Below are 27,777 nucleotides of genomic sequence, written 5' to 3'. Positions count from 1 at the left end.
ATGTTACTGTGCTTGATTGACCAGCAAACTGGCCTGACCCAAACCCTACTGTCAAGAGGAAGATGAGTGACCCCAAACCCAACAATGTAGATGACCTGAAGGCTGCTATCAAAGCAACCTGGGCTTCCTGAACACTTAAGCAGTACCACAGGCTGATCACCTCCATGTCATGCCACACTGATGCAGTAGTTCATTCAAAAGAAGGCCTTGCTGTACAGTACATGTGCATACATTTCAGTAGGTTGACATTTCTGTGTTAAAATCTGTTTTATTGCTGTTATATTCACATTCTTTGAGAGATGCATTCTGGCTTTTCATTAGCTATAAGCCATAATCATCAAAATTAAGAGAAATAACAGCTTGAAGTACATCACTGTGTGTAATGAATCTATATAATGAATTATACTCTTTTTGCGCTCTGTATACTTGTATACTATGTCTGTATGCTGTGTGCGCTTAAAACCAAAATCAAATTCCTTGTTTGTGAACACAGTCTTGGTCAATAAAGCTGATTCTAATCAGTTTCACTTTTTGAATTGAATGACTGAACGAAGAATCATTCCACTGGCTTTTTCAATCAAACATCAACACCTCTTATTGTTTTAAAATACTTTCCTCAATAATTTTCTTTTTTTGTTTTGTTTTTTTATAAGATTTGTGTTCATCTGTGTTTCCTATATGCAAACATGCAGATACAAATTTCAATTTGGCAAACACAAACATATTGTGAAAACTTCAAGCTTTGGTGAGAATTGACAAAATTTAATGCTTAAAAGCATTTTAACACTTTAAGAAATTAAATGAAGAATTCACAAATGTAATAATGTAAATTATTACAATGCTGTATGTATGTTACATACACTGGTATGGCTTTAACTGGATGTCTTCAGTAACATTAATACATTCAAGTTAAACACAAAATCATTTTGTGTCACATTTACACAATTTCAAGTAATTAAAACTGAAAATAGCGGCTAGATTATGTTTTCCAGGTGCCCTGGCATTCAGCAGAAAGCATGATGGAAATAAACCTTTATGTTTTCATTGAATTGTATTTCTGATGCACAACTACACCGACAACCAAACAGAGTTTCACTCCAATCTCCTGTCATGCTCTAATCTCAGCATAGAGTGTTCAATTTATAACTCTCCTTTTAGGACTTTCCCAGGATTCATCAAGTTCTTTGGGTCAAGACTGTCCTTGAGCCCCTGCATGACCTGGATGGCCAGAGGTCCCACCTCTTCACAAAGCAGCGTTCTCTTTCCTAAACCCACTCCATGCTCTCCAGTGCAGGTACCGTCCATGGCTAATGCTCGCCTGCAGAAAAACGAAGAGAAGCTCAGAGATTTACACATATTAATGCCCCACTGATAATATGGAGAAGAAAAATAAATTATATAAATTAACTTTTTAAATGATGCTCTAGGAGTACAGAGTCGGGGGCCCTTTATTAGGGGCCATCCGTTCTCTGTAAAAGCGGAGCAGGAGTTTGGTTGGCATTGCCGGCACTAAGTCGGACCTGTTCCCGGTGCATGTTTGACTCCGGCAGGGCTGCCCTTTGTCACCGGTCCTGTTCATAACTTTTATGGACAGGATTTCTAGACGCAGCCAAGGGCCGGAGGGGGTCTGGTTTGGGGACCAGTGGATTTCATCTCTTCTTTTTGCAGATGACGTGGTCCTGCTGGCCCCCCTAAAGCCAAGACCTACAGCATGCGCTGGGGCGGTTCGCAGCCGAGTGTGAAGCGGCTGAGAGGAAGATCAGCTCCTCCAAGTCCGAGGCCATGGTTCTCAACCGGAAAAGGGTGGCCTGTCCTCTTCAGGTTGGATGGGAGTTCCTGCCTCAAGTGGAGGAGTTTAAGTATCTCGGGGTCTAGTTCCCAAGTGAGGAAAAATGGAGCGGGACATCAACAGACGGATCGGTGCGGCTGCCGCTGTAATGGGGGCGCTGTGCCGGTCCGTTCTGGTTAAGAGAGAGCTGAGACGAAAAGCGAAGCTCTCGATTTACCGGTCGGTCTATGTTCCTACCCTCACCTATGGCCATGAACTTTGGGTCATGACCGAAAGAACAAGATCCCGGATACAAGCGGCTGAAATGAGCTTCCTCCGTAGGGTGGCCGGGCACTCCCTTAGAGATAGGGTGAGGAGCTCGGCCATCCGGGAGGAGCTCGGAGTAGAGCCGCTGCTCCTCCACATTGAGAGGAGCCAGTTGAGGTGGCTCGGACATCTATACCGGATGCCTCCTGGACGCCTTCCTCAGGAGGTGTTCCAGGCACGTCCCACCGGGAGGAGGTCCAGGGGACGGCCCAGGACACGCTGGAGGGACTATGTCTCTCGGCTGGCCTGGGAACGCCTTGGGCTCCCCTGGAGGAACTGGAGGAGGTGTCTGGAGAGAGGGACGTCTGGGCGTCTCTGCTGAGTCTGCTGCCCCCGCGACCCGGTCCTGGATAAGCGGAAGACGACGAACGAACAACATTATGGGTGACATACCAGAGTTCAAAAGATGACAAATTGTTGGTGCACGTCTTGCTGGCGCATCTGTGACCAAGACAGCAAGTCTTTGTGATGTATCAAGAGCCACGGTATCCAGGGTAATGTCAGCATACCACCAAGAAGGACGAACCTCCCCCCGGAGGAGCTGGAGAGAGGGATGTCTGGGTATGCTGAGTCTGCTGCCCCCGCGACCCGGATGAAGCGGAAGACGTGTATGGGTAAAAATTTTATTTTACAAAATGATGCAATTTGCTGTTTATGTGAGGTTAAGTTGAAAAGCTTGCAGGTAGTTCTCCTTCATTAATCCATAAACTGTTCAATGCACCAGTACCACTGGCAGTGAAACAGGCCCACAACTTGGTGCTACCAACGCCATGCTTGACAGCCTATTTTCTTAGGTTTGTATACCTGAACTTTTCAATCTTTGTCTCATCTTGTCTTTGTCTAAATCTTTTCTCCAGAAGGCGTTTGGTCTGTCCATGTGTGTAGCAGCACATCTCAAACAAGCTTGGAGCAAGGGCTTTCTGTCTCAGTCAGTAACTGGGTTCACTGTGAACAGTGACACGGGTTATCAATTTTCTACTAGTTAATAACAGACTAGAGGCTTGGTGGTTCCCCAGTTGGTTCTGAACAAACCAACCAACATTCTTTCACCTGAGGTTAACAGTTCTGGTCTTCTTTCAAACCTGAGTACATCTGAATAACTTGTACTTTTGCACAGTTGTTTGGACTGATAATCTTGGAATCTGCAATTGTTTAGAAATTTCCCAAAAATCTTTTTCAACTTGCGTAAATCTAAATTTGTCATGCTTATCTTTTTTTTGGAGGCTTATCTTTTTTTTGGAGTCTGTATGTTAAATCCACAATAAACTCAAACTTCTTTACTTCTGACCACCACTGTTTGCAGACATGTTTGTAAGGTTTGGTTTAGCCCTCAGAGAACGTTACCTGGCCAGCCTCTCTGTGAACAGGTGGACCCGATGCAGCTCGTCGGGATCATTTGGGTCCACGACCATCAGACAGTGGAAGTTGCCATCACCAACATGACCTGCAATTGGACCTGAAACACAATATATTTATTTATTTCCATTAAGCGGAAAAGGCATAGTGGATTTCTTATGTACATACATTTTATTTGAAATGGATTTCCCATTATTCATTTTATTACGCTCATTTCTCAGAGACCCATTTGGCACAATACATATTTACCTATAAAAGAATATTAAATGTTATCAGCATCTTTGAGTTCCAACCAGAGGATCAGTAAGCAGATTAAACAGGGTTGTTTGAAGACAAACTTTTTGAACATTGAGGTTCTAAATGCATATAATGGAGGAATGGTTGGATAAGGTCTGTATAACTGAAAACCTGATATCTAAAACGTAATATGTCTAGCCATGAATGTAACTGTATGCATACAGTGCCTTGTAAAAAGTATTCATATCACTTGGAACTTTTTCACATATTGTCACCTTAAGTGTGAAGTGGAAAGAAAATGATACACAAGTTTTAAACCATTTATTTTTTACAACAAAAAATCTAAAAAGCGTGGAGTGTATATGTATTCAGTCCCCCCTGGGTCAGTATTTTGTATAACAGGCTTTTTCCAAAATTAGTCTTTTGGGTGTACGTCTTTAACAGCTTTCCAGAGAGATGAACAGTTGTAGCCCATTCTTTGCAAAATAGCTAAAGCTCAGCCAGTTTGTCAATTTAGAGAGCTTCTGTAAACATCCTTTTATTAAATGTAAATCTGGACTTTGACTAGGCCATTCTGACATATGAATATGCTTTGATCCAAGTCATTCCATTATAGCTCTGGTTGTATGTTTGAGGTTGTTGTACAGCTGGAAGGTGAACCTCTGCCCCAGTCTCATGATTTTGCAGAAGGATTACCCATCCCCATAGTATGATGCTGCCACCCCAAGACATGGGTCTATTACGGGTATCAAGGTATAACAGAGTTTTCAAAACAGTTATGGCTTCATCCGCCTTCTAAGTTTCTAGAGGAAGTGCAGAGTTTTTACTGACTGTTTAAAGCATAAAACAGGGGCATCCTACTTTTTTTCTCCTTTATAAAAAAAAAAGATATGTTTTGCTGTTTGAAAATATTGGAAACATTTTTTAAAAACATGGACTGTCATAGTATGGAAACTAAGATTTTACGGCATGGTCTTGGCTCCTTCTCCTGTTTAGGTGGACGGCCAAGTGTTGGTAGGTTTGCAACTGTGCCAAGCTCTCCATCTTCAGAAAACGGAGTGAACAGAGCTCTGTGAGATGTTCAAAGTTTGAGATACTGTTTTATAACCTAACCCTGCTTCAAACTTCTCCAGAACTTTCTCCCCAACCCATCTGGTGAGTTCTTTGGTCTTCACGATGTTGTTTGTTACAATGAGACTAAATTACAGACGTGGAATCTTTTGAGTGATTAAGACACCTGTGAATGCATTTTTGTGCATTGGATTTAATTTAGGGCATTAGAGTATATAGGGCTTAGTAAATATGCATGCCACACTTTAAAGGTGTGCATTACCAAAACCATTAAAACACCAGTGGTTCTTCCCCATGTCCTTCACTCACCAGTCAGCCTGCTCTCAAGCAGGTCTTTCTTTGTCTCCACGATAATCTGAGGAAGTCGCGACAGAGGGACGCACACATCGGTTGAGTAAGCCTTCAAAAAACACACACACTTACAGTGACAATAAGGTCACGGTATTGGAATGGCTTTAAGCAGCTGACTGCTGCTATCTTCAAAAATGTAAACCATTAATAAAGGGAGGCACATAAATGCCCCGAAGTGGTAACAGTTTGCTGCAGATATGGTAAATAATGTGCAAAGAGTGGCAGCAGTCAATGAGGTACCTGGGTCATCCTACAAAAAAGAAGAAACCTCTAGTCCCTTACTTTACCAGGTCTGTACATCTTTAAATTTCACTTAACAATCCGAATACTGTTTATATTCCATTGATATAGACTGTTGCAAATATCATTAAACAAAACACTTTTTAAATAATAGTTTTGTTTAACAGTCAAAATGACAAGTTCATCAAAATCCACCAGTCAATCCAATAAGAGTAAGGTTTAGTCAAACCTCTTTCCCATTTATGTTTAATTCTACAAGAAAGGAAGAAATGAACATTGAAATCGTTAATAATAAAATTGCCCATATTCAAATATTTTCAAAAAAAACATATGATACCTAAAATTGTGTTACATATATCATATCACAATGTTGATAACATTTGGGATGATTTTGTTTTTACATTAATTAAGTGATTTTTACCATTTCAGAAACAGTACTGGTATCTCCTTTTGTTGGAAAAAAATTAAGTGCACCTGAAAAACAAAGTCTATGGTACAATGACATATAATGACAAAAACAATGACTTATATTTACATGATTATAATCTGAAATTATGCCTAAAAGGTTCTCTCAGAGAGAAACCAGTACTAGTTCAATAAAATGTAGAAAAATTGTCAAATTGCACTCTTAGAACCAGAAATAATATAATTAAACATATTAAATGTCTAAAATGAATATTTTACACCAGTGGTGTATTTGTTAGTGTTTTATGACTAATGTAATTTTTAAAAATAATTTCTTGCAATAAGACAAAGGAAAAAGTACAATTAAGATGTAAATAATTTCATGAAGTGTTTTTTAAAAGTCATGAATTTCTAGGAAAACTAGGAAAAAAACTGAATATTTGCCTCAATATTTGTTTCACTGTTAATATCAAGAAATGAATCTCTCACTACTAATGTTTTATCTTTTAAGAATGGAATGAGAAAATACATTACCATTGCTTTGATTAAATGTAACCTCTTCAAGGAAATATATAAAATATGAAATGATAAACTTGATTAAAGTGAACTTGTTGAAGATTCATCAAGTTTACAAGCTAATTAATGTTATAAAATAACTTCCAGTATTCTTTAAACAAATTTCAGGGACGTTTGGGTCCCTTTTCTGTAGAATGACCCATCCATGTCTATGCATTATCTACAGACAGGGATGAAAACAAAACGGTTAAGTGTTTTCAGTTGGACATTCTGGTGAAGTAGCTCACTGTCTGTTATCAAATCTTCTTTTCTTGGTCTTGAAATTCCAGTACAATGAAACCAAACCCACTTCATAATATTTTTGGCGTTTGCATGTGCAGTGCCGCATTTTTCAGTGTCCTGATTAGTTTTACCTTGCAGCCCGGCCTAAGTGCCTGTGCAGCATACCAGGCATCACGGCGAGCTTTCCACAGCCGGTTCCTTGTTTCAGCATCTTGGGCCCACTGAAAGTCTGACCCTTCATTACTCTGTGTAATCTCCTCTACAAAAACAAACAGGCAGACTGTAAGTGTTTGTTTTGCTGTTTGACTCCTGATTTTTAATCATGTAATTTACATTAGCTAGGTACTATTCTTATTACCCAAATATGAAGAAATAAGTAGTCTTAGTATTTCAGTCACTACAGCCACTCTGAGACCTTTGAAGCAGCAAGAACTTACAAACTAAGAGCAAATGTTAGAGAAAATGTTTCTTATTCACTAGACTCTCACACACCAGCTGTGGCGACTTGTTCTTCCAGGCTGCGTTCTGACCCATGGAACTCCAGGAACAGAGTCGGGGTGACGGGGTAGGACAGGGAGCTGAACTTGTTGCACGCATCAATCATAACATCATCCAGAAACTCTAAAAGCACAAACACACAGTGGAAACAGGTTGAGGAGAGGAATACCAGAAAGAATGGGTTAGATTTTGAATTTGATCATTGACATTTAACAATCATTATTTGAGTAGTTTTTCATTTTGTAGATGTAGACCAAAACACAATTTTCAATTTGCTGATTCCTTGTTCTTTCCTTACCAATACGTGCAATGGGGACTCCAGCCTGTAGGATCTGCACGGTGCTGTCTACAGCAGCCTGGACTGAGGGAAAAGAGCAGACAGCCGACACCATGGACTCTGGGATGCCATACAGCCGTAACGTAGTCTTGGTAATAATCCCCAACGTGCCCTCTGAGCCCACAAACAAGTTAGTCAAGTTGTATCCTGCAGAGGTTTTCCTGCAAAAGAAATAATAGGACAATAAAATCACAACAGGCAAAGCTACAGAGTGTATTTGATGGCTGATACTATACCTGGGACGTCTGCCTTTCCCAGCTGTATGTATAACAGTTCCATTGGACAAAACCACCTCTAGGTTCATGACGTTTTCTCTCATTGTCCCATAACGCACAGCATTGGTCCCCGAAGCACTAGTGGCAGCCATGCCACACAGGGAAGCATCAGCTCCAGGATCTGAAACAAACAAACAAAAACAAATAAGACAGCGAGACTGCTAGTTTGCCAGTGACAAGTTTATTTGTTAGATTGCTGAATGCATTTGATCTGACCTCCACCAGGTTCTGAAGTAGTTCAAATTCAACATTACATACCGCACATAACCGATTCCACTGTGCAGGTCTAAATGTTAAGAAATAGAAGGAGATTTTGTGAAACATCAAGTACTGTAATTTTTTTAAATATGTGTTGCTTTGATGGACTGACATGAATTGTGCCTATGTATCGCGATGAAGGGTGGGGAATTCAGTTTTTAACTGCGTTAGGGCAGGATATATTACTTTTGCTGTGACATCACAGTCTCATTGTGTTTTTTTTTTCTTTCTATATTTAGGAATCAACTGACTGCCTGAGAATAAATTTAATAAATTTTGACACACTGTCAAGGAAACTTTAATATTTCAAAGAGCCTTACTACCAACCACCAACTGCGTACACCCAACCAGAAGTTACAATTTAATCACAAAGTTATCATTTAAATTGTGGGTAATCCTCGCAAGAACAGAGTATAAACTGGGGGACTGCGTGACTGACCTACAGGGAACCAGAGGCCCGTGTCTCGTAGGTAGGCATTAAGGGTTTTCCGGGTCACACCAGGCTCAACGGTCACATCAAAGTCCTCTTGGTGAAGGTCCAGGATCTGTTCCATGTTCCTTAAACTGAAGCACACGCCACCCTAAGGAATTACAGAGATACATAGCAGAGATTTTTTTTTTTTTACCCAGAAGAGGCACTTTAGGATTTTTCCATTTATTTCTCTCAAACATAGCTATGCATTCAATGATTAAAACCAAAACACAACTAAATATGCAGATTTTTTTAGAGATGCCTTCATGCCACAAATTTAGAAGAGATATTCTTTCACCTTCACAGCACCAACCCCTCCCTCCAAACCAGTCCCAGTGCCAAATGGGATAATAGGAAGGTTGTGGTCGTGGCAGACTTTGGCTAGAGAGCTGACCTCCTCCACACAGCGTGGGAACACCACCACATCTGGGGGCCGACATCTGCACAGACGCAAAACAAGATTATTTTCGTTGTTCGCAAAACTTTACTGAAAAGGATGCGTGATTTTTAAAACTAGTGCTCGTAAAACTAAAGTTGGTTTAGTAAACAGAGAACGACTGACTTGTGTACAGATTCATCTTTGCCATGTTGCTCTCGGATGGCTTCGCCCAGAGAGACGCAGTCCTCGCCACAAATGGACCTGAATGCAGAGAGAACCCTGTCCACAGCAGCCTTCTGCACAAACACACACATACAGTATTTTACAATGGGCCCTCATGTCTGTGTTTAAAAAATATTTTCTTTAATTGGTCTTATATACTGATGAAACTGAGTTTTAGGTTCTTTTTAGCTGTAAGTTATAATCAACAAAATAAAAAGAAATAAAAGCTAAAATACATCACTGTGTGTAATGAATATATACACATGTTTGATTTTCTGAATTTAATTACTGAAATAAATTAACTTTTTGATGATTTTCTAATTTATTGAGAAGGACCTCTAACTTTAAACAGTTCAATAATGCAATAAAGAGTAAAAACTAAACAAATATGGCTCTAAACTACACACTTTCTGACATATGACCCATGCAGCTGATGTACAATAACTGGAGCATAACCTACGTTTAACACCAGTACCAACAAAACCAGTTGTTAATTCAATGTACAGTGCTGTGAAAAAGTATTTCCACCCTCACAGTTTCTTTTGTTGTGGCTGAATTAAGGCTATTTTGCAAAGAAAAGTGGGCAAAAGTTCCTCCAATATGATGTAAAACGTTTGCCAGGTAAATTTTGTTAGCTTCTTTCCTTAATAAAAAAAAATAATTTCAAAACTGAAATTATTTTGTCCTCGTAAATTGTTTTTACTCGTGTTATCTTTCCTGACATTAAAGTTTGTTAAATGTTTTGAAAGAAATGTATGCCTGACAGACAAAAGCAAAACAAAATAAAACTCTAATGGGCACTTTATTTTTATAGAACTGTATGGCACTAAGTGGTTCTTATATTTATGGTTAGTATTTAGTCAACCCAAATGAGTTTTATAAAAGGTTCTGTAGTGAGTCCAGGCCCTCTTAATACCCATCAAGACTGGCCAAAATCCATGTATTCTCAGACACAGATTGGTTGGGACAGTGTTGATCATTTACTGGACTTGAATGCATCCAGCGCAACCAAATAATGAATTTGATTTTATTGTTTTATTTATAATAACCTACAATATAATTCAATTCAAGGAAGATAGCTCAAGATAACCTAAGCCACTCTAACTACAGGTCCTTCTCAAAATATTAGCATATTGTGATAAAGTTCATTATTTTCCATAATGTCATGATGAAAATTTAACATTCATATATTTTAGATTCATTGCACACTAACTGAAATATTTCAGGTCTTTTATTGTCTTAATATGGATGATTGTGGCATACAGCTCATGAAAACCCAAAATTCCTATCTCACAAAATTAGCATATTTCATCCGACCAATAAAAGAAAAGTGTTTTTAATACAAAAAAACGTCAACCTTCAAATAATCATGTACAGTTATACACTCAATACTTGGTCGAGAATCCTTTGGCAGAAATGACTGCTTCAATGCGGCGTGGCATGGAGGCAATCAGCCTGTGGCACTGCTGAGGTCTTATGGAGGCCCAGGATGCTTCGATAGCGGCCTTTAGCTCATCCAGAGTGTTGGGTCTTGAGTCTCTCAACGTTCTCTTCACAATATCCCACAGATTCTCTATGGGGTTCAGGTCAGGAGAGTTGGCAGGCCAATTGAGCACAGTGATACCATGGTCAGTAAACCATTTACCAGTGGTTTTGGCACTGTGAGCAGGTGCCAGGTCGTGCTGAAAAATGAAATCATCATCTCCATAAAGCTTTTCAGCAGATGGAAGCATGAAGTGCTCCAAAATCTCCTGATAGCTAGCTGCATTGACCCTGCCCTTGATAAAACACAGTGGACCAACACCAGCAGCTGACACGGCACCCAGACCATCACTGACTGTGGGTACTTGACACTGGACTTCTGGCATTTTGGCATTTCCTTCTCCCCAGTCTTCCTCCAGACTCTGGCACCTTGATTTCCGAATGACATGCAGAATTTGCTTTCATCCGAAAAAAGTACTTTGGACCACTGAGCAACAGTCCAGTGCTGCTTCTCTGTAGCCCAGGTCTGGGGAATGCGGCACCTGTAGCCCATTTCCTGCACACGCCTGTGCACGGTGGCTCTGGATGTTTCTACTCCAGACTCAGTCCACTGCTTCCGCAGGTCCCCCAAGGTCTGGAATCGGCCCTTCTCCACAATCTTCCTCAGGGTCCGGTCACCTCTTCTCGTTGTGCAGCGTTTTCTGCCACACTTTTTCCTTCCCACAGACTTCCCACTGAGGTGCCTTGATACAGCACTCTGGGAACAGCCTATTTGTTCAGAAATGTCTTTCTGTGTCTTACCCTCTTGCTTGAGGGTGTCAATAGTGGCCTTCTGGACAGCAGTCAGGTCGGCAGTCTTACCCATGATTGGGGTTTTGAGTGATGAACCAGGCTGGGAGTTTTAAAGGCCTCAGGAATCTTTTGCAGGTGTTTAGAGTTAACTCGTTGATTCAGATGATTAGGTTCATAGCTCGTTTAGAGACCCTTTTAATGATATGCTAATTTTGTGAGATAGGAATTTTGGGTTTTCATGAGCTGTATGCCAAAATCATCCATATTAAGACAATAAAAGACCTGAAATATTTCAGTTAGTGTGCAATAAATCTAAAATATATGAATGTTACATTTTCATCATGACATTATGGAAAATAATGAACTTTATCACAATATGCTAATATTTTGAGAAGGACCTGTATAAGCTTTATCAAAAAGGAAAGTTTTAAGCCTAGCCTTAAAAGTAGACAGGGTGTCTGCCTCACGGACTAAAACTGGGAGCTGGTTCCACAGGAGAGGAGCCTGATAACTAAAGGATCTGCCTCCCATTCTACTTCTAGAGACTCTAGGAACCACCAGTAAACCTGCAGTCTGAGAACGAAGTGCTCTGTTAGGAACATATGGAACCATCAGATCTCTGATGTATGATGGAGCTAGATCATTAAGGGCTTTATATGTGAGGAGGAGAATTTTAAATTCTATTCTGAACTTAACAGGGAGCCAATGAAGGGAAGCTAAAGTAGGGGAAATATGATCTCTCTTTTTAATTTTCATCAGAACTCTTGCTGCAGCATTTTGAATCAGCTGAAGGCTTTTAACTGCATTTTGTGGAAATCCTGATAGTAAAGAATTACAATAGTCCAGCCTTGAAGTAACAAATGCATGGACTAGTTTTTCAGCGTCACTCCTGGATAAGATATTTCTAATTTTGGCAATGTTCCGGAGATGAAAGAAGGAAATCCTAGAAACCTGTTTAATATGGGATTTACAACTTCAGACGACCACTTCTGTTTTGTCTGAATTTAGAAGCAGAAAATTTAAAGTCATCCAAGTTTTTATGTCTTCAAGACATGCTTGTAGTCTATCTAACTGGTTGGGTTCATCAGGATTTATGGATAAGTAAAGCTGAGTATCACCAGCGTAACAGAGAAAATTTATCCTATGCTGCCTGATAATTTGACCTATTGGAAGCATATATATAGTAAAGAGAATTGGCCCAAGTAAAGAACACTGTGGTACTCCACAATTAACCCTGGAGTTTAAAGATGATTTATCATTCACACGAACAAACGATCCTTCATCATAAAGTTGACCTCAATCTATCTCAGCACATGTCCCTGACATCAACCATAAGAAATTCACTTGGAGTTACCAGTGAAACTACAGACATTCGCAAAGCCAGGGGAAAAATGATATTCTTGATTGGCTTTCAGTTCAGACAAAATTACGATTGGTCTCAGCTGATCGTTAGATTTCTAAATTTCCAAATGAAATGCGAAGCCTAGGCCACACAATTATAGTAACTCTGTCCCTTAAAAAACCCCAAAACAGCTGCTGCATTGGCCGGGAATCAAACCCAGGCCTAGTTTTGTCTGTCCAGGAATTCAGGCAGCGTCAGGAAACAAAAGTAGCCAGCTTGGTCTTAAGGTATGCAACATCATTCATTCTGCAATGTACTAAAAATGTCAGTCACATTCTAAAGTTAATGCGGTAACATCATCTGTGCTTCTGACTACTTAAAAAAAGCTGCACTTTTGCAACATTTTTTATGGCTGCGCACCTACAGCAACTATGTGATGGTGCATTCAGGCAAAACTCATTGACCAAAAAGCTGTCCTGAAAAAAAGTGCCGAAACCTAACTCACAACTCCAGGCTCAAAAAACACTTGTAGTTTCTTTAAATTTGGTTTTTACTGCATTCGAATGGTATTTTACAATCATTGAAGTTGGCAATGTTTAACATTTTTAAATCTAAAGTTACTCTAGTGCAATAAAGGAATTTGATAAGGACAGAGTGATTTAAGGAGTGTATAAGTCATACAACATGGGCAGACGCACAGACGATATTTTAGCAAACCAAACGTGGAAGGCTCGAATTGCAGGGAAAAATATTCCTGCTTAAATATACCTGCTTAAAAATTAACATTCACCCAGTAAATGTCACATTATTCCAATACATTCAAAGAAAACAGTGATGCATTGGCCGGGAATCGAACCCGGGCCTCCCGCGTGGCAGGCGAGAATTCTACCACTGAACCACCAATGCCTCGAAAAGCTACGTCAACGGGTCACGTCATCACTGTTACCGCCAATCACTGGACCGGATCAGATTCCTTAACACCATCAGTGCCGTAACACTATTTCTCATGTTAAGAAGCTGCATGCTGGAAATTATTGACTCTGTTAAATGTTTGAAGTCAAGACAAAGTTACGATAAGTTGTCTAAACAGTTCCAGAAAATAGAGACTCAAAAATGAAAGCAGCCGCTATTATGTGATATGTGAAATTTCAACGTTTACACACTAAAAACGAATGCATTAAATGAACTGGATAGTTATGTTTCTGTTTTTAGCCTGACTCCGAATGCGCGTAATAACCTTTCATTTCCTCTGCTTTCACTTTGCACTCGACCTTCTGACAAACTGGGCCAACTTACCCTGGCGGTGTTTTCTGAGCTAACGCTGCGACACTGAATGAGGCTCCGCCGGACAGACAGCAGCCTTCGGCTCGGTGTCAAACCGAGCAACATTGTTTACCTGAGCTGTCGAACACTGTTGCCTGATTCGTGAAGTGCCCAATAATAAACAGCACATCGAAGAACTTCCGCTAAGTCATTTTCAAAATAAAATAAAGCAGGCGTCAGACCTTGCGTCCCATCTCGATTGCTGTTTTTGTCTCATTGAACCCTACGACACAAATCAATACGTCTAAACCTAAAACATGTTTAGACTAATCCATAGTTTTTATGGTCTGTGCAGTTTATTTATCCTGCTCGATCTCAATTACTTTACAAGACATCCAGGTGCAGTCCAAAATCAGTCATGAAGTAATGCTGTATACAAATCAGTCTGTCAGTCATATGGACAGAAACAAACGCAAATGTCTTCCAATTGTATCCTTGCTACAATCTAGTACAGCCAAATTTAGTTTGTAGTCTCGACTGGTAAGAAGTTATTTATCTAAAGAATCCCAAATCAAATGTATGAGGAATTGCGAAAATTCAAAAAGTTTTGACCTCTTTATATAATTTTTTATTATAATTTATTTTTCAAATAAAGTCAGGAGAAAAAAAAGGTTTCTCCTTTTATTTTGAAGATCCCATATTTGTACTTCTTGTCGGTAGATGGCGCTGTAGATCAAGGATGAAGGACACAGAGGTGGGATCAAAGTTTAGGCTACTTATCCAAAGACAGTACAGGTAGAGCTCAAACCTCATGTCAGCGTAAATGTTACTGAATACTTATAAATATTCGCGATCGTTGGCTGAGAAGATCTGTTATGATCTGATGTAAGACGAACGGCTATTTTCTGGGAACATTTCGGGTTTTATTTGGTTCGAAAACCAGTCAACAAAACACCTACAAATCACGACCTTCTGTAAGAGACACTACAACCACTAAACGCAAATATGATAACTGAGAATTTGTGACCTGACATTATTTCTGAGGATAGATCTCTGATGTGACTTTCAGATCAACATTATCTGCCTTTAATAGAGATTTCAGTGTTGATAAAACAAAGGACAAAAACATGTTAGAGGCTGAGCTTTATCAAACGTTTCAGCTTTAAATATGTTAGAAAATAGGCCAAAATGCCCACATCCCAATGAATGTTTGTATTTTATGACATTACATGACATGAACAGTAAATGTTAGCTGTCACCTGACACTGTCTTATTTCCCCGCTGTAAAGGCCATGTATCCTATTGATCTGCCATCTGTGGACCACATAGAGCTGACGTCCGCATCTGAAAATTACATGGCTTCACTGAACGCAACACCTTCCAACAATAAGTGGTTTGGCTCATTACTGACGTCAAAAAAGGTACGACCAGATCTTTTTATTCCTGTCATTAATAGCATTTCATTCAAATATAGTTTATCTCAAATATATTTTTTAATTTGCATTACATATTTATTATTAACTTATTAATTACTCACTTTTATATAACGTTCAGACTGTTATCTTGAATTTTTTTAAAGTGAATTAAAAAATAACAAAGCAACAACAAAAAGGAACAATGATCAACAATAAAAAATATATGTAATTATGAAAAAATATAAATGATTATTTTTACATTACATTTAAAATCAACAAGACTGATTGACAATAAGATTTATTAAATAGTGTTATGCTAAATGGACTGAACTTATATAGCACCTTTCCAGTCATACTGACCCCTCCAAGCGCTTTACACTAGAGCCACATTCACCCAAACGCACTCACTTACACTCACACATTTATACACCGATACGCAGATTGGTAGGCAACTTCAGGTTAAGTGCCTTGCCCAGGGGCACATCAACATATAGCAGAAGTAAGCTGGAATTGAACGCACAACCTTCTGATTGCAAGATGACTACTCTTCCTAATGAACCACAGTCGCCACAGTTTTTCCCTGTCAAACCATAATAATAATAATTATTATTATTATCATCATTGTATTTATTATTATTACACAATATTTTTTAAGAAATGGTCACATATGACACACAACAGGTTTTTTCATTATTATTAGGCAGAAATGATAAGACAGATAATCCAAAGCCTTGAAAATAGAAAAAACAACAGCAAACAATTGAAAAACAAACTGACAGAGCACATGTCAAATGCTGTTACTAAACTCTAAGAGTCCTTTTGAGGAGAATAGGTTTTACATCTCGAAAAGCCAAACTAACAAAAACATGTACATTTCCACGGCCATTGATGATGTCAGACTGCATGGCAGAAAAGGAGCTCCAGATGGCGACCTTTATCTCTAAGGCTAAAGCATTGGGGGATTCTTTCTCCAACAGTCCAAAGTAAGGTTGGTGATGGTGAAGTCATACTTGGAGAGAATAATGCATCGGTCTACCGAGCATAGAGCCTTCCAGCGTTTCTGCAGGAAAAACAAATCATGAAATGATTATAAAATAATCTGGATCTCAATTCAAGTAGGAATTTCAAATGGTGCATTGCCAGGCTCCATCCTGTCAGCTGCTATATAGGAATGTTGGACCCATGCCCAAAATAATTCAAACTCCCAGAAGAGCCAGAGGAGCTGCAATAGTATATAATGATAATTAAAAACTCTAAAGACAAGTATTAGTCAGAGCTTTATCCTTCATGCTTTAGGTACAAAATGTTACACTTAGACATCGTTTTTATACAAATTGCCCTTATTGTTATCTTTTCTTTGCCCAGATTGCCATAATACCAGCCAACATCAGCCAGTTCCAGCTGTTTGAGGACCACCACCCAGCCTGTACTGTGCTGGCGCTTCATCCTACACATGATCAAACACAAGGTATGGAGCTAAACACAGTTTTTCACCAAAACTGCCATATAAGACAGAACCTAACTCTTGCCTCTTTGTTGTTACCTTGTAGTCTTGGCTTTATACCTGCATAATCAGTGGTGGGAATTGGACGACGTGCTGCGAACCTCCAGTAAATCTAGACATGGCTTGCAGCCGGTGAGTAAGATAATGCCAGAATCTGTCAAGACATCATTGTTTTTGCACCTGAAAGAACAGCACATCTACAGACTTTCAGCACATTTTTCACTTGCAGTAAAGTTAACCTCCATCCACCCTTCCATCAACCCTAACCAGACATCCCAAAACCTCCCATAACATGATGCTGCCACCACCATGTTTCACCATGAAGATTGTGTATTCAGGCTGATGCACCTTCTTCCACATGTTTGCAGTGTCCTCTACCTGCCTTGTGACAGTTTTTATATTTGCTAATAAAAAAGTTTAAAAATTGTTCAATTGCAATAATTGCGCTTCCATTTACTAGAGAAACACATTTGTGTCTCTGCAAAAACTAAGTTGCTCCATCCGTCTGCAGGTGCAGTCGATTATGGAGAGGCTGATCGTGTTTCTGCTCAGTCAGGTGGTGGAGAGGCCTCAGTCACATGGAGAGGTGTTGTTCTCTCTGCACCCACCCACAGCAAACTGCAAATTGCTGTGGAAAGACGGCCAGGCAGTCGGCTTCTACACCGTCAAACACAAAGGTGGGGTAGGTGGAGAAAGATCCGTCGGTTTGCATTAATTAAGCAATTCCTGCTAACCTTAAAAGAGGATTTCCATTTTTTCAGCTGGTGAATTTACAAAAGTCCAAACAGGAGGGAAAACGGCATCTATAATTTAAAGATACAGCACTCTGCTAATGTTTTCAACCACCTCTTATTAGACTTCCAAGCAACCAGCTACCCTGCTTAAGTGGACCTGATAAATGGTTCTTCGGCCTTTCTAAAACTGCTTCTCTCAAACTGGTAAAGTACTAGGCTGGTACTGAGTAAAAAAGCATTTATACCCCTTGCACTACTGTCATGTTACAACAACAAATTTCAACTTTATCTGATAGCCCAACGTAAAGTAGTGCGAGGCCATGGTCTTGAGCCGGAAAAGGGTAGAGTGCATTCTCCGGGTCAGGGGGGAGGTCCTGCCTCAAGTGGAGGAGATCAAGTATCTTGGGGTCTTGTTCACAAATGAGGGAAAAATGGAACGGGAAATTGATAGACGGATTGGTGCTGTGTCAGCAGTGATGCGGGCGCTGTACCGGTCTGTTGTGGTAAGGAGAGAGCTGAGTCAAAAAGCAAAGCTCATGATTTACCGGTCGATCTACGTTCCTACCCTCATCTATGGTCATGAGCTTTGGCTCATGACTGAAAGACCGAGTTCACGGATACAAGTGGCCGAAATGAGTTTCCTCCGCAGGGGAAGTCTGGGTCTCTCTGCTTAGGCTGCTGCCCCCGCGACCCGACCCCGGATAAGCGGAAGCCAATGGATGGATGGATGGATGGATGGATGGATGGATGGAAGTTGTATTCAGTCTCTCTGAATCAATACATTGAAGAACCAACATTTGTTGCATTTGAAACCACAAGTTTTTAAATATATGTCTCTACCAGCTTTGCATTTCTGGTGACTATAATTTCTGCCCAGTCTTCTTTTCAAAATAGCTCAAGCTCAGTCAGACTGGATGGAGAGCGTTCGTGAACATCAGTTGTCAAATGTTGTCACAGATTCAATTTCAGTCTAGACCATTCCAACACATGGATATACTTTGACCTAAACCATATTTTTAAGCGTGTTATTCTGCTTGAAGCATCAAAAATCTTGAAATGCTCCACTGAAATGTGACGACCTGTGGTCAAGTTAACTCTCCTTCCTGGGCTGTTTCAGGCAGACTATGCGACAACTGGAGCAGCCGCTGCTACCTGCTGCCTGTTCTGGACACTGTGCTGGTGAGGAGAAGCTGCAGGAGGAGAGGCTTTGGCCTTCAGATTCTGCATGACTTCTGCTCCTCGTTCTCCTCAGAGTACGTCCTCGGGGTCAGCTCTCCGTTATCATCCAGCATGGCGTTAGGTCGGCATGTTTGTTTCTAATATAAATCCTTTCCTTCCATTCTTTGCGTTTTGGGGGAGAATGTTGTCAGTTTTGTAGCCATGTTAGGCAGACAAACTGTATATTTAATGGGATCTTCACTTATTTTACTGGCTACATTCAAGGTTACTTGGAAATGTTTGGACGTGCATGCTATTGCCCCAGGATGAAACAGTGTAGTTGTTGCACGTTTGTGTTTTATCTAGTTTATTTGCATGCTTTTAATTTGAAATGCTAGTCTTAAAATTTTACTCACCCTGTTGATTATACATTAATGATGAACACCAGAGCCCGTATTCACAAAGAATTCAAAGACTACTGACCTCATGCTAAGAAAAATATTTGAATTCCACAAATTCAAAGATTTTTCTTAGAATTTTCCCTCGGTAAGAAAAAAGTTATTCACAAAGCACTGTAGGCCTTAAGAGAGCTCCTAACGTGAACACATGTTAAGAGTAGTGAGAAGGACTTTTAGTGAGCCTAAGAGTGTCTTAAGCAGAGAAGATGGTGAAAAAGCCGAGAGAAAGGAGAGATATTCTGCATACAATGAACAACGGTAAATTAATAGAATGCTACCGGCTCAATTGTGCAGGGATCCACCCTCTAAACAGTCGAATAAATGAACAAATAAACTTATATATCAATCATACAATTATTAATATATAGATAAGATAAACTTTATCATACCATTAAATGGTTTCAGCAGCAGGACAGGGTAAAGGTGCACCTCTAGTAAAGAAGGTTAAATAAATAATAGAAACTGTACTGTCTTTCCTACTTCACGCCAGGCAGAAGAGGAACTGGCGGTAAGGTTCAACACTTTTCTTCCATTAAGACTCTGAAGACCATTGCTCTTTGTCCACAGTTAAATAATGTAGAAAGTGTGAAACTGAAATAAAATATGACAAAATACAGTTACAACATATACTATTGTAATCTTCCGCATACACTGTTTCACTAGTGTAACATAACCTACGTTAACATTGTGAATATACTTTAAAGGCAAGAAAAACTATGAAAGCACTCTAAATATATGGCTTCAATAATCTGTAAAGGTTACTGAATAAGCGTATCTGACAATGCAAAGTATAATGATAGAATTAGACTTAAGTAAAGAATAAACAGTATACATACAGACGATACCATGAAAGACGAAGCATGGAACCAGATGCATGCGGATTAATGTCAGTCATCAAACATCATGTAAACATAAGGAGCTTCTGGAGGGCCATTGATGTACAGGGGTTGGACAATGAAACTGAAACAACTGGTTTTAGACCACAATAATTTATTAGTATGGTGTAGGGCCTCCTTTTGCGGCCAATACAGCATCAATTCGTCTTGGGAATGACATATACAAGTCCTGCACAGTGGTCAGAGGGATTTTAAGCCATTCTTCTTCCAGGATAGTGGCCAGGTCACTACGTGATACTGGTGGAGGAAAACGTTTCCTGACTCGCTCCTCCAAAACACCCCAAAGTGGCTCAATAATATTTAGATCTGGTGACTGTTCAGGCCATGGGAGATGTTCAACTTCACTTTCATGTTCATCAAACCAATCTTTCACCAGTCTTGCTGTGTGTATTGTTGCATTGTCATCCTGATACACGGCACCGCCTTCAGGATACAATGTTTGAACCATTGGATGCACATGGTCCTCAAAAATGGTTCGGTAGTCCTTGGCAGTGACGCGCCCATCTAGCACAAGTATTGGGCCAAGGGAATGCCATGATATGGCAGCCCAAACCATCACTGATCCACCCCCATGCTTCATTCTGGGCATGCAACAGTCTGGGTGGTACGCTTCTTTGGGGTTTCTCCACACCGTAACTCTCCCAGATGTGGGGAAAACAGTAAAGGTGGACTTATCAGAGAACAATACATGTTTCACATTGTCCACAGCCCAAGATTTGCGCTCCTTGCACCATTGAAACCGTTGTTTGGCATTGGCATGAGTGACCAAAGGTTTGGCTATAGCAGCCCGGCCGTGTATATTGACCCTGTGGAGCTCCTGACGGACAGTTCTGGTGGAAACAGGAGAGTTGAGGTGCACATTTAATTCTGCCGTGATTTGGGCAGCCGTGGTTTTATGTTTTTTGGATACAATCCGAGTTAACACCCGAACATCCCTTTCAGACAGCTTCCTCTTGCGTCCACAGTTAAATCCTGTTGGATGTGGTTCGTCCTTCTTGGTGGTATGCTGACATTACCCTGGATACCGTGGCTCTTGATACATCACAAAGACTTGCTGTCTTGGTCACAGATGCGCCAGCAAGAAGAAGCACCAACAATTTGTCCTCTTTTGAACTCTGGTATGTCACCCATAATGTTGTGTGCATTTCAATATTTTGAGCAAAACTGTGCTCTTACCCTGCTAATTGAACCTTCACACTCTGCTCTTACTGGTGCAATGTGCAATCAATGAAGACTGGCTACCAGGCTGGTCCAATTAAGCCATGAAACCTCCCACACTAAAATGACAGGTGTTTCAGTTTCATTGTCCAACCCCTGTATTTGTGTACCTTATGATGAAGTCTGATGATGTAACGTCCTAATAGAAGCATAATAGGGACGTCGGGCTCGAGGTCTGGAATGAGGTGAGCGACTGGTTTGAGGTGTTCATGATGAAGAGCAGCACTTGGTGTTTGAATTTCTGCTCTGTTGTCTGGTATCTCGTTACACTCTAACAGACTTGGTAATAGCTGAACTGGTTTATGGTCCATTGACTCTATATAGAAGCCTGTAGCTATTCTTCCCATATTTTCAGACATTCCAGAGCAAGTCTTTAGTGAGTAAGAAGCAGCTAGACCTTGAACACCAAACTTATCGAAGAAAGTACAGTGCCCCAGAGATCTATTACTCTGCTCATCTATGATAACATAAGTCTTTATGGCTTTGTGATTTCCACCTTTAGGATAAACTTTGGCCAGGCATATCTTGGAGCAGTCCTTGACTGGGCGTTCTCCTCCACAGACTGAAGTACACTGGCTAATAACAATATTAGAAACAATAAGAAACAATATTGAATAATAATCATGAATAAAAAGTAAACAAAATTACATACAATATACTACAGAAATATTTAAATATTTACTGATTGTAAAAGGCTTTGAAAAATGAAAATTGGGCAAAAACTGGAAAAATCCGGAAAAATCTATATATATCTATATCTAAATCTATATAAACTCTAGACAAGATAAAGTACAATAATCTAAGCAATGTATACATAGAAGGAAGATGTAAATGATGTGAAGAAGTATTTGCTGTACTGTACATGATGATGTCATCTATAACGTGGGGAGTCTATGGAGAAGTTCTCTGTTGTGCTGCTTTCTTCTCTCTAGCTTCTGAATACAACAGGTACCAGAGCTGCTCACATTCCAGGCTGGTGCTGAAACCAGAAAGAACAATGCATTGATCTGCTGGGAATGCCTGTTTGTTTGCACCGTGATTCCAGGACAAAATCTACCTTTGAACACTCCTCTCCTCCACCAGCAGGCTCTGCTCCTCTGTTCAGTTTGGTTTTCTCCAGCTTTTGTTCTGCATTTTGTTTTGGTCATTTTGCCAAATCAAACTTCTTTATACAAGAAGGTGATCACAGTAAAATGCTGACAGGTAAAGATTACAATAGCCAAATCAAAATAATGACGAGCATGTAAATAAGGTACCAAACATTGTGATGCTGTGTGACAATTAATTAAATTTTAAAAGTTTCACATCATGATTTACACATTTCAGAAACCAGTTTCAATTCTATCAGTTAAATTGTTTCGATTGATTTCTAGGAGCACATTTGTTTTCTTTTTGTTTTTTTGCAACAACTAATCACAGCTCTTAAAGGACAGTGTCACACCTAGCAACGGGGTCAACCACATCTCCTTACTTAGATAGGAATTTCTGTTGTATCCTAGGTCAGAGTAGCTCAGCAAACCGAATCACTCTGAAGACGAGAATCCTTGGCAGGAATTTTTAGGCTAAGGAGCTCTCTGAAAGGACTGAGAATATTTGTGAATATGGGTTCTGCTGACCTAAGTAACCATTTGGGGGTCAGGAGGCTGGTGAAAATCAATGAGTTGTGGCAAGAAAAGGCACTGAGAGGAAAAATTAGGAGCAAAAGGGAGACAACACCACTGTTTGTGACAACAGTATCATAAAACTCATGATTTATCAGTGGCCCCCATATGGGGCCCCTGTTAAAAACTTTCTGGAGATCCCCTTGGTTTCATGACTGGTCTATTAATGTGAGATCAATCACTCTCAGGCTGTGCTTAACTTCTTATGTTTTGCGCCTTATGCTTAATAGCTTAGAGTTCATAGTCAGAAGCTTTAATGGCCTCTCACTGGCCATATGAAGAGCCGAGTCAGTTTACACTTTTTAACTCTAGATGGTTTCTGGCAGGTGAAACATTCCCAGTTGAATTATTCCTTTCAACTATTACCACACATGGAGATTCAGTATTCCTTTTGTTTACCACTTCTGTCAAAACACCATCAGTGTACTGACTGAGCCTCGTGTTCTACTTGCTTCGCTTTTTTATCTGCAGGTAAAACAGATTCAGTCATCCATTGTTCTAAAATGACCCACGTCTGTTCCTGTCCCACGTCTAGATCACAGGTTAATCCAGGATGCATTTGCAGCAGTTTCTGGAAAGTCCTGCCTTATTGATGTAATCAAACACGCATGTGTGGATAATTCTGCAGGGTGATGAGGTCATGATTATCTAACTGGGAAACCTGTAGGAAATGTGCTGTTACAATGTTTCCTTTAACAGAAGTGAGGTGTGAAAAAACTAACAAAAAGAGCATAGAGAAAAACAAAAACAAGTAAAATAAACTGCATATGTTTTGGAGCCTCATGCAGAACATTAGACTTGATTTAAATTGTTTTTTGTGAACAATGTGTGCTCAGTGATCAAGAGGTTCCTGCAGCAGCATGAGGAGCATCGGGAGCGTCTGTATGAGGTGGAAGCTCCAGGGGACTGGAATCAAAGAAGAAACATCTGGCTCAACATCCAGCTTGGTCGCTACACATCTGAGCAGGTGGCACCAGGGATTGTGTGTTAAACAAGAATACCTTAATCTTACCCACTGAACGAACGTACTCAAATTAAAAGTTAGATTTCTCTCAAATGTACAGTGAGATTATATTGTACGGGTAGTGGCACAAAGAGGTTATCTTCGTAAAGATCTTCCAGGAATCACATGAACAAGAACTCGGGGATCACTGGGAAGGAGATGAATCAGGGGCAGAATGAGTTTATTATCATGGGATCCATAAATGAGTATAGAAAACTCCATTGTTTCTAAACGTAAAAGTTTTGCATGAGCTGATTATGAGCAATGATTGGAGGGGTTCGTGATAAAAACAAAATGAAAATGTATTTGAAATAACTCACAGCTTTGTTTTTAAAGCTGTTTCTAACCATCCACAAATTGGTGGAGCTGCCCTGACCTCAGTTAGCACCTGTAACTCGAGTGCTCCCCTGGTAACAGCCTCTCCTCCACTCTGTGATGTGAACCAAGGAGGGTACTCCCAGAGCAATGAGATCTCCAGGACAGGATGTTGCTCTGCAGCCCACGCTGATGTTCTGGATTTTAAAGCTCCCAGCAGGCCCCGAATTGTGGAAGAAAGTTTGAAATTAAAGGAGGCTTCATCAAGGAAGTACAGCAGAGAAAGCCCAGAAGAAATGCAAAAAAGGCCCAAAAGAGCCAGAAGAACATCCGTCAAAGAGTAAAAACACAAACTGAATTCATTGTGAAACATCAGAGTCCAGAAAGAACTGTTTATGCTGTTGTTTGTGTGATGTGAGTATGAAAGGGCTTGCAAGTATAAAAATGATCAATTTTAATGTGTTTTGTAATGTGATTTTGTATTGCAATTTGTATTGTAAATTTGAATATTGTATTTTTCAGATCTGGATACGTACAAAAAACATAAAAAATAGCATTACTGTACTTTAATACTTGTCCAATTTTTCCATAGGATGAGAAACTGATTTATTTTTGAATACATTGTTTTAATCAGTCTTTTGTTCCACACTGATATAGAAAAGATGGACAAAGTTAACATTTTGTTGACTCATTTTTTCCAAGAACTCTTGGGTTGAACATTTAGTTGTGTTCCTTTGATAGTTAGGACAGTCGCTGGAGCTGCTGCCATTTTCATTGTTTTTATGTCTCAGAAAAATGAACCCTTAGCTTAGTGTCTTGGTGGTTTTGTTTCTCCTTCCTGTCCCAGCAGAGGGTCACTCATTCCAAACCTGGTTCTTTCAGCTGGAGGTTTTGGAGGGGTTTCTGTTCACTGTCACCAAATGCTTTCTTAGGATAAGAGATTGCTTCAGAGTTAGTGACTCGAGATTTTATGCATGACTGGGCACATTCTGATGGCTGGATATTTTCCTTCATGATTTTCTGCTAGAAAGCAACTTATAGTTGCCCTGAAGAAACAAAGCAGCCCCAGATCATTATACTACCACCACCATGTTTGACTGCTGGTACATTTGTAAAAAATTATTGTTTGTGGGTATAAAATGGCAATGCTTAGGTACAAAACTAAGTTTGAATTGGCAAGGAAATAAATCGAAGTAGTCAGTCAAAACAAAATACAGCATCTGTTTCTTATTTACAGGTACTGTAAGTAACCTATCTTGTAATCAAAAAAAGAACAATAGCAAGAAAAAGTAGCAATGTAGCTTTTTGCTGCATATAATTTTTTGGTTTGTTTTATTTTTTTATTTACTATTTCTTGGTTTTCTTTGAAATTATTTACTAACAGATCGTGTTTTGCCATGGTTTTCACATCTTCCATATTTTGAAAACCTGACCACGGCAGAAACATTTAGTATAAATTTCTGGTGAACTTTTGTTTTTCCATCATTGAATTTTAACAATTCGACCCCCTACCGTGATGCTTATCCACAATTAAACCTCTTTTAAACGTTTTCAGTGTTGTCAATGACAGTCTATGTGTCTACTGACTGTCAGGTAGTGATGTTACCTCTAACACCGAGGCTTCAAAGCACGCTTCAAACTCGACAGGGTAGTTATGGTGAAGCAGTGGGCCGGAGCTTGCGTCATGTGACGTCCCCTATGACGTGTGAACCACTTCACTGCTTCATTCAGACCGAGTCAGCTGACTGCTTCGAGTTGACTGGCGGAGTTTCAAACATCTGGCGCGATTCAGTGTATTTAAGATGCTCTCAAACCCCGGTTCACATCCCCGTTCTACACATATACGTTACGAACAGGTCTCCTTTCTGGATATTCGGAGTTTTGGTGGATTATTCTGTCATGGAGCAACCATCTAGGAAGCGTTCCCAAGTGTGGGACTATTTCAATTTGTTGCCACCTAATAAGGTAATGTACATTCAAAGTGTTTATTAGAAAGCCTATGCTATGCAGTAGTGTTATAGTCATGGTATCATGTTATGCAAGAGGTGCAGTAACGGGTTGTTATCTTGGTTTTGTAGGTGCAGTGTTTTCTTTGCCCGCAGCTGATGACGTATAATAATAATAATACGTCATCAATGCTGAGGCATTATAGAGCCAAACACGAGAACAGCCTCCTGCCACCAATCAAGGTCAGCATAACATAGATATACATGCAGAATTAGAAAGAATGACAATTAAATGTTTGTAAGTTAAAATGAAGTTACTTGTCTTTATTATTTTCTTTCTTTATTTTTTTTAGGATCCAGGAAGCAAGAGCTTGATGAAGCTCTTGTGGACTTCCTAGTGAAGGACTCCCAGCCTTTCACTGTATCCAAACCTAAACCACCCAGCCAAACAGTTCCTAGTCACACCAGCCTCCCCTGTTCCCTGTGAAAGAGTATTTTCCGAAGCTGGAGAAATTGTCTCAAAAAAAGAAAACGTTTGAGCCCTTCAACTGTGCAGAAATTACTTTTCTTGAATAAAAACACCTGAAGTAACACATGCACCCTCTTTATTACACCAAGTACAATGTCCAAAAACACTCAGTACACCAAGCACACTCCCAGAGAAAATATGAATGACAAATCAAAAATCTTCACTTCATTTATTTATTTATTTTTAGTTATTTATTTAAAATGGGACAGTGGATTTTCATAAAACAAATGACAACTCAGGTTAAAGAAGCCAGAATTAGCCTAATGGCTATTTTTCATCTGTAATCCCCTACAGTTCACATTGTTTTTAAATTATTATTTTTTCATAAGCTAATTACTCAGAATCTTTAATGGGTTACTAAAAACACATATGTACAACACGCACATATACATACATAAGTGCTATTATTTGCGCAAGAGGTGCATCGCATTCGCAGGGCTTCATTTGGTGCAACAATCACTGCTGCCAGTAGATGTCACCCAAGGGAATTGAATGAAGCTTCGGGTAGTGAATCACTTTATGACACAATGATTCAAAAATGATTCTATGCATCAAAAAGCCTCATTTTGACATCACTACTGTCAGATGCTCAGGTAACTGGCTGCTGGCTGATTATACTAATTACTTATGATGTCATCTGATGCCACTTCTTACAAAGCAAAACATTCATACGTACCTATTGATGGCTTCAAGAGTACCGAAATATGACCAAACCAGTGGAGGATGCTGGTCTTTCAAAAGAGGGGAAGCTCAATTTCAAGACCGCTGATTCGCTCATTTCGTTGCCAATCAAAAAGGGGTTCAGCCTCAGACAGATCATCCAATCATCATGCAGAAGCTGAGCGTCCGGGCCAGTTGAGGCCAGCCCACTGACCCATAGACCCCCAGAGAAGCTGAGCGTCCGATGGACGGGACAAAGCCCAGCATTTTAGCTTCGCTACTGAACTCACTGTTTAAAGCACTGTGAAGCTGCGGGAATGAGTGAGAGGAAAGCTGCGTCGAAGTTGATTCTGAACAAAAGTTGAGCGCGTTGTAGCGCATATTTAGTCAATGACATGTACACACAA

General features: G+C 39.9%; 2 protein-coding genes and 1 non-coding gene across 4 annotated transcripts; 1 reads left to right on the top strand and 2 right to left on the bottom strand.

The window, feature by feature from the left end:
• Positions 1-248: 248 nt before the first annotated feature.
• ldhd (lactate dehydrogenase D) lies at positions 249-14,064 on the bottom strand. 2 transcript variants are annotated; one of them, XM_047352898.1, is made up of 11 exons: positions 13,907-14,064; positions 8,956-9,068; positions 8,692-8,833; positions 8,361-8,502; positions 7,625-7,784; positions 7,350-7,549; positions 7,046-7,174; positions 6,685-6,812; positions 5,069-5,159; positions 3,440-3,551; positions 249-1,318 (listed from the first exon to the last, which is right to left on the bottom strand). In XM_047352898.1, exons 1-11 carry the CDS (start codon positions 13,997-13,999, stop codon positions 1,141-1,143), a joined length of 1,488 nt encoding a protein of 495 aa, XP_047208854.1. In that variant the 5' UTR covers positions 14,000-14,064; the 3' UTR covers positions 249-1,140. The 2 variants fall into 2 exon arrangements, with proteins under 2 accessions (XP_047208854.1, XP_047208845.1); XM_047352889.1 differs by having other exon boundaries at positions 7,350-7,784.
• Positions 12,808-26,655, top strand: fam169b (family with sequence similarity 169 member B). The gene is made up of 10 exons (XM_047352909.1): positions 12,808-12,897; positions 15,163-15,294; positions 16,654-16,756; positions 16,839-16,924; positions 17,304-17,469; positions 18,644-18,826; positions 23,754-23,884; positions 24,257-26,200; positions 26,314-26,424; positions 26,535-26,655. The coding sequence occupies exons 2-8, from the start codon at positions 15,166-15,168 to the stop codon at positions 24,293-24,295; spliced, it is 837 nt and encodes a 278-aa protein (XP_047208865.1). The 5' UTR covers positions 12,808-12,897; positions 15,163-15,165; the 3' UTR covers positions 24,296-26,200; positions 26,314-26,424; positions 26,535-26,655.
• On the bottom strand, positions 13,446-13,516 carry trnag-gcc. The gene has a single exon. It is a non-coding gene; the product is annotated as a tRNA-Gly (tRNA).
• Positions 26,656-27,777: the final 1,122 nt, after the last annotated feature.

The sequence above is a fragment of the Girardinichthys multiradiatus genome, chromosome 2 (assembly GCF_021462225.1).
Source record: "Girardinichthys multiradiatus isolate DD_20200921_A chromosome 2, DD_fGirMul_XY1, whole genome shotgun sequence".
In the NCBI taxonomy this organism is placed as follows: Eukaryota; Metazoa; Chordata; class Actinopteri; order Cyprinodontiformes; family Goodeidae; genus Girardinichthys; species Girardinichthys multiradiatus.
Note: the sequence above shows the minus strand (reverse complement) of the source record. Positions and strands in the feature narration are given on the sequence as shown.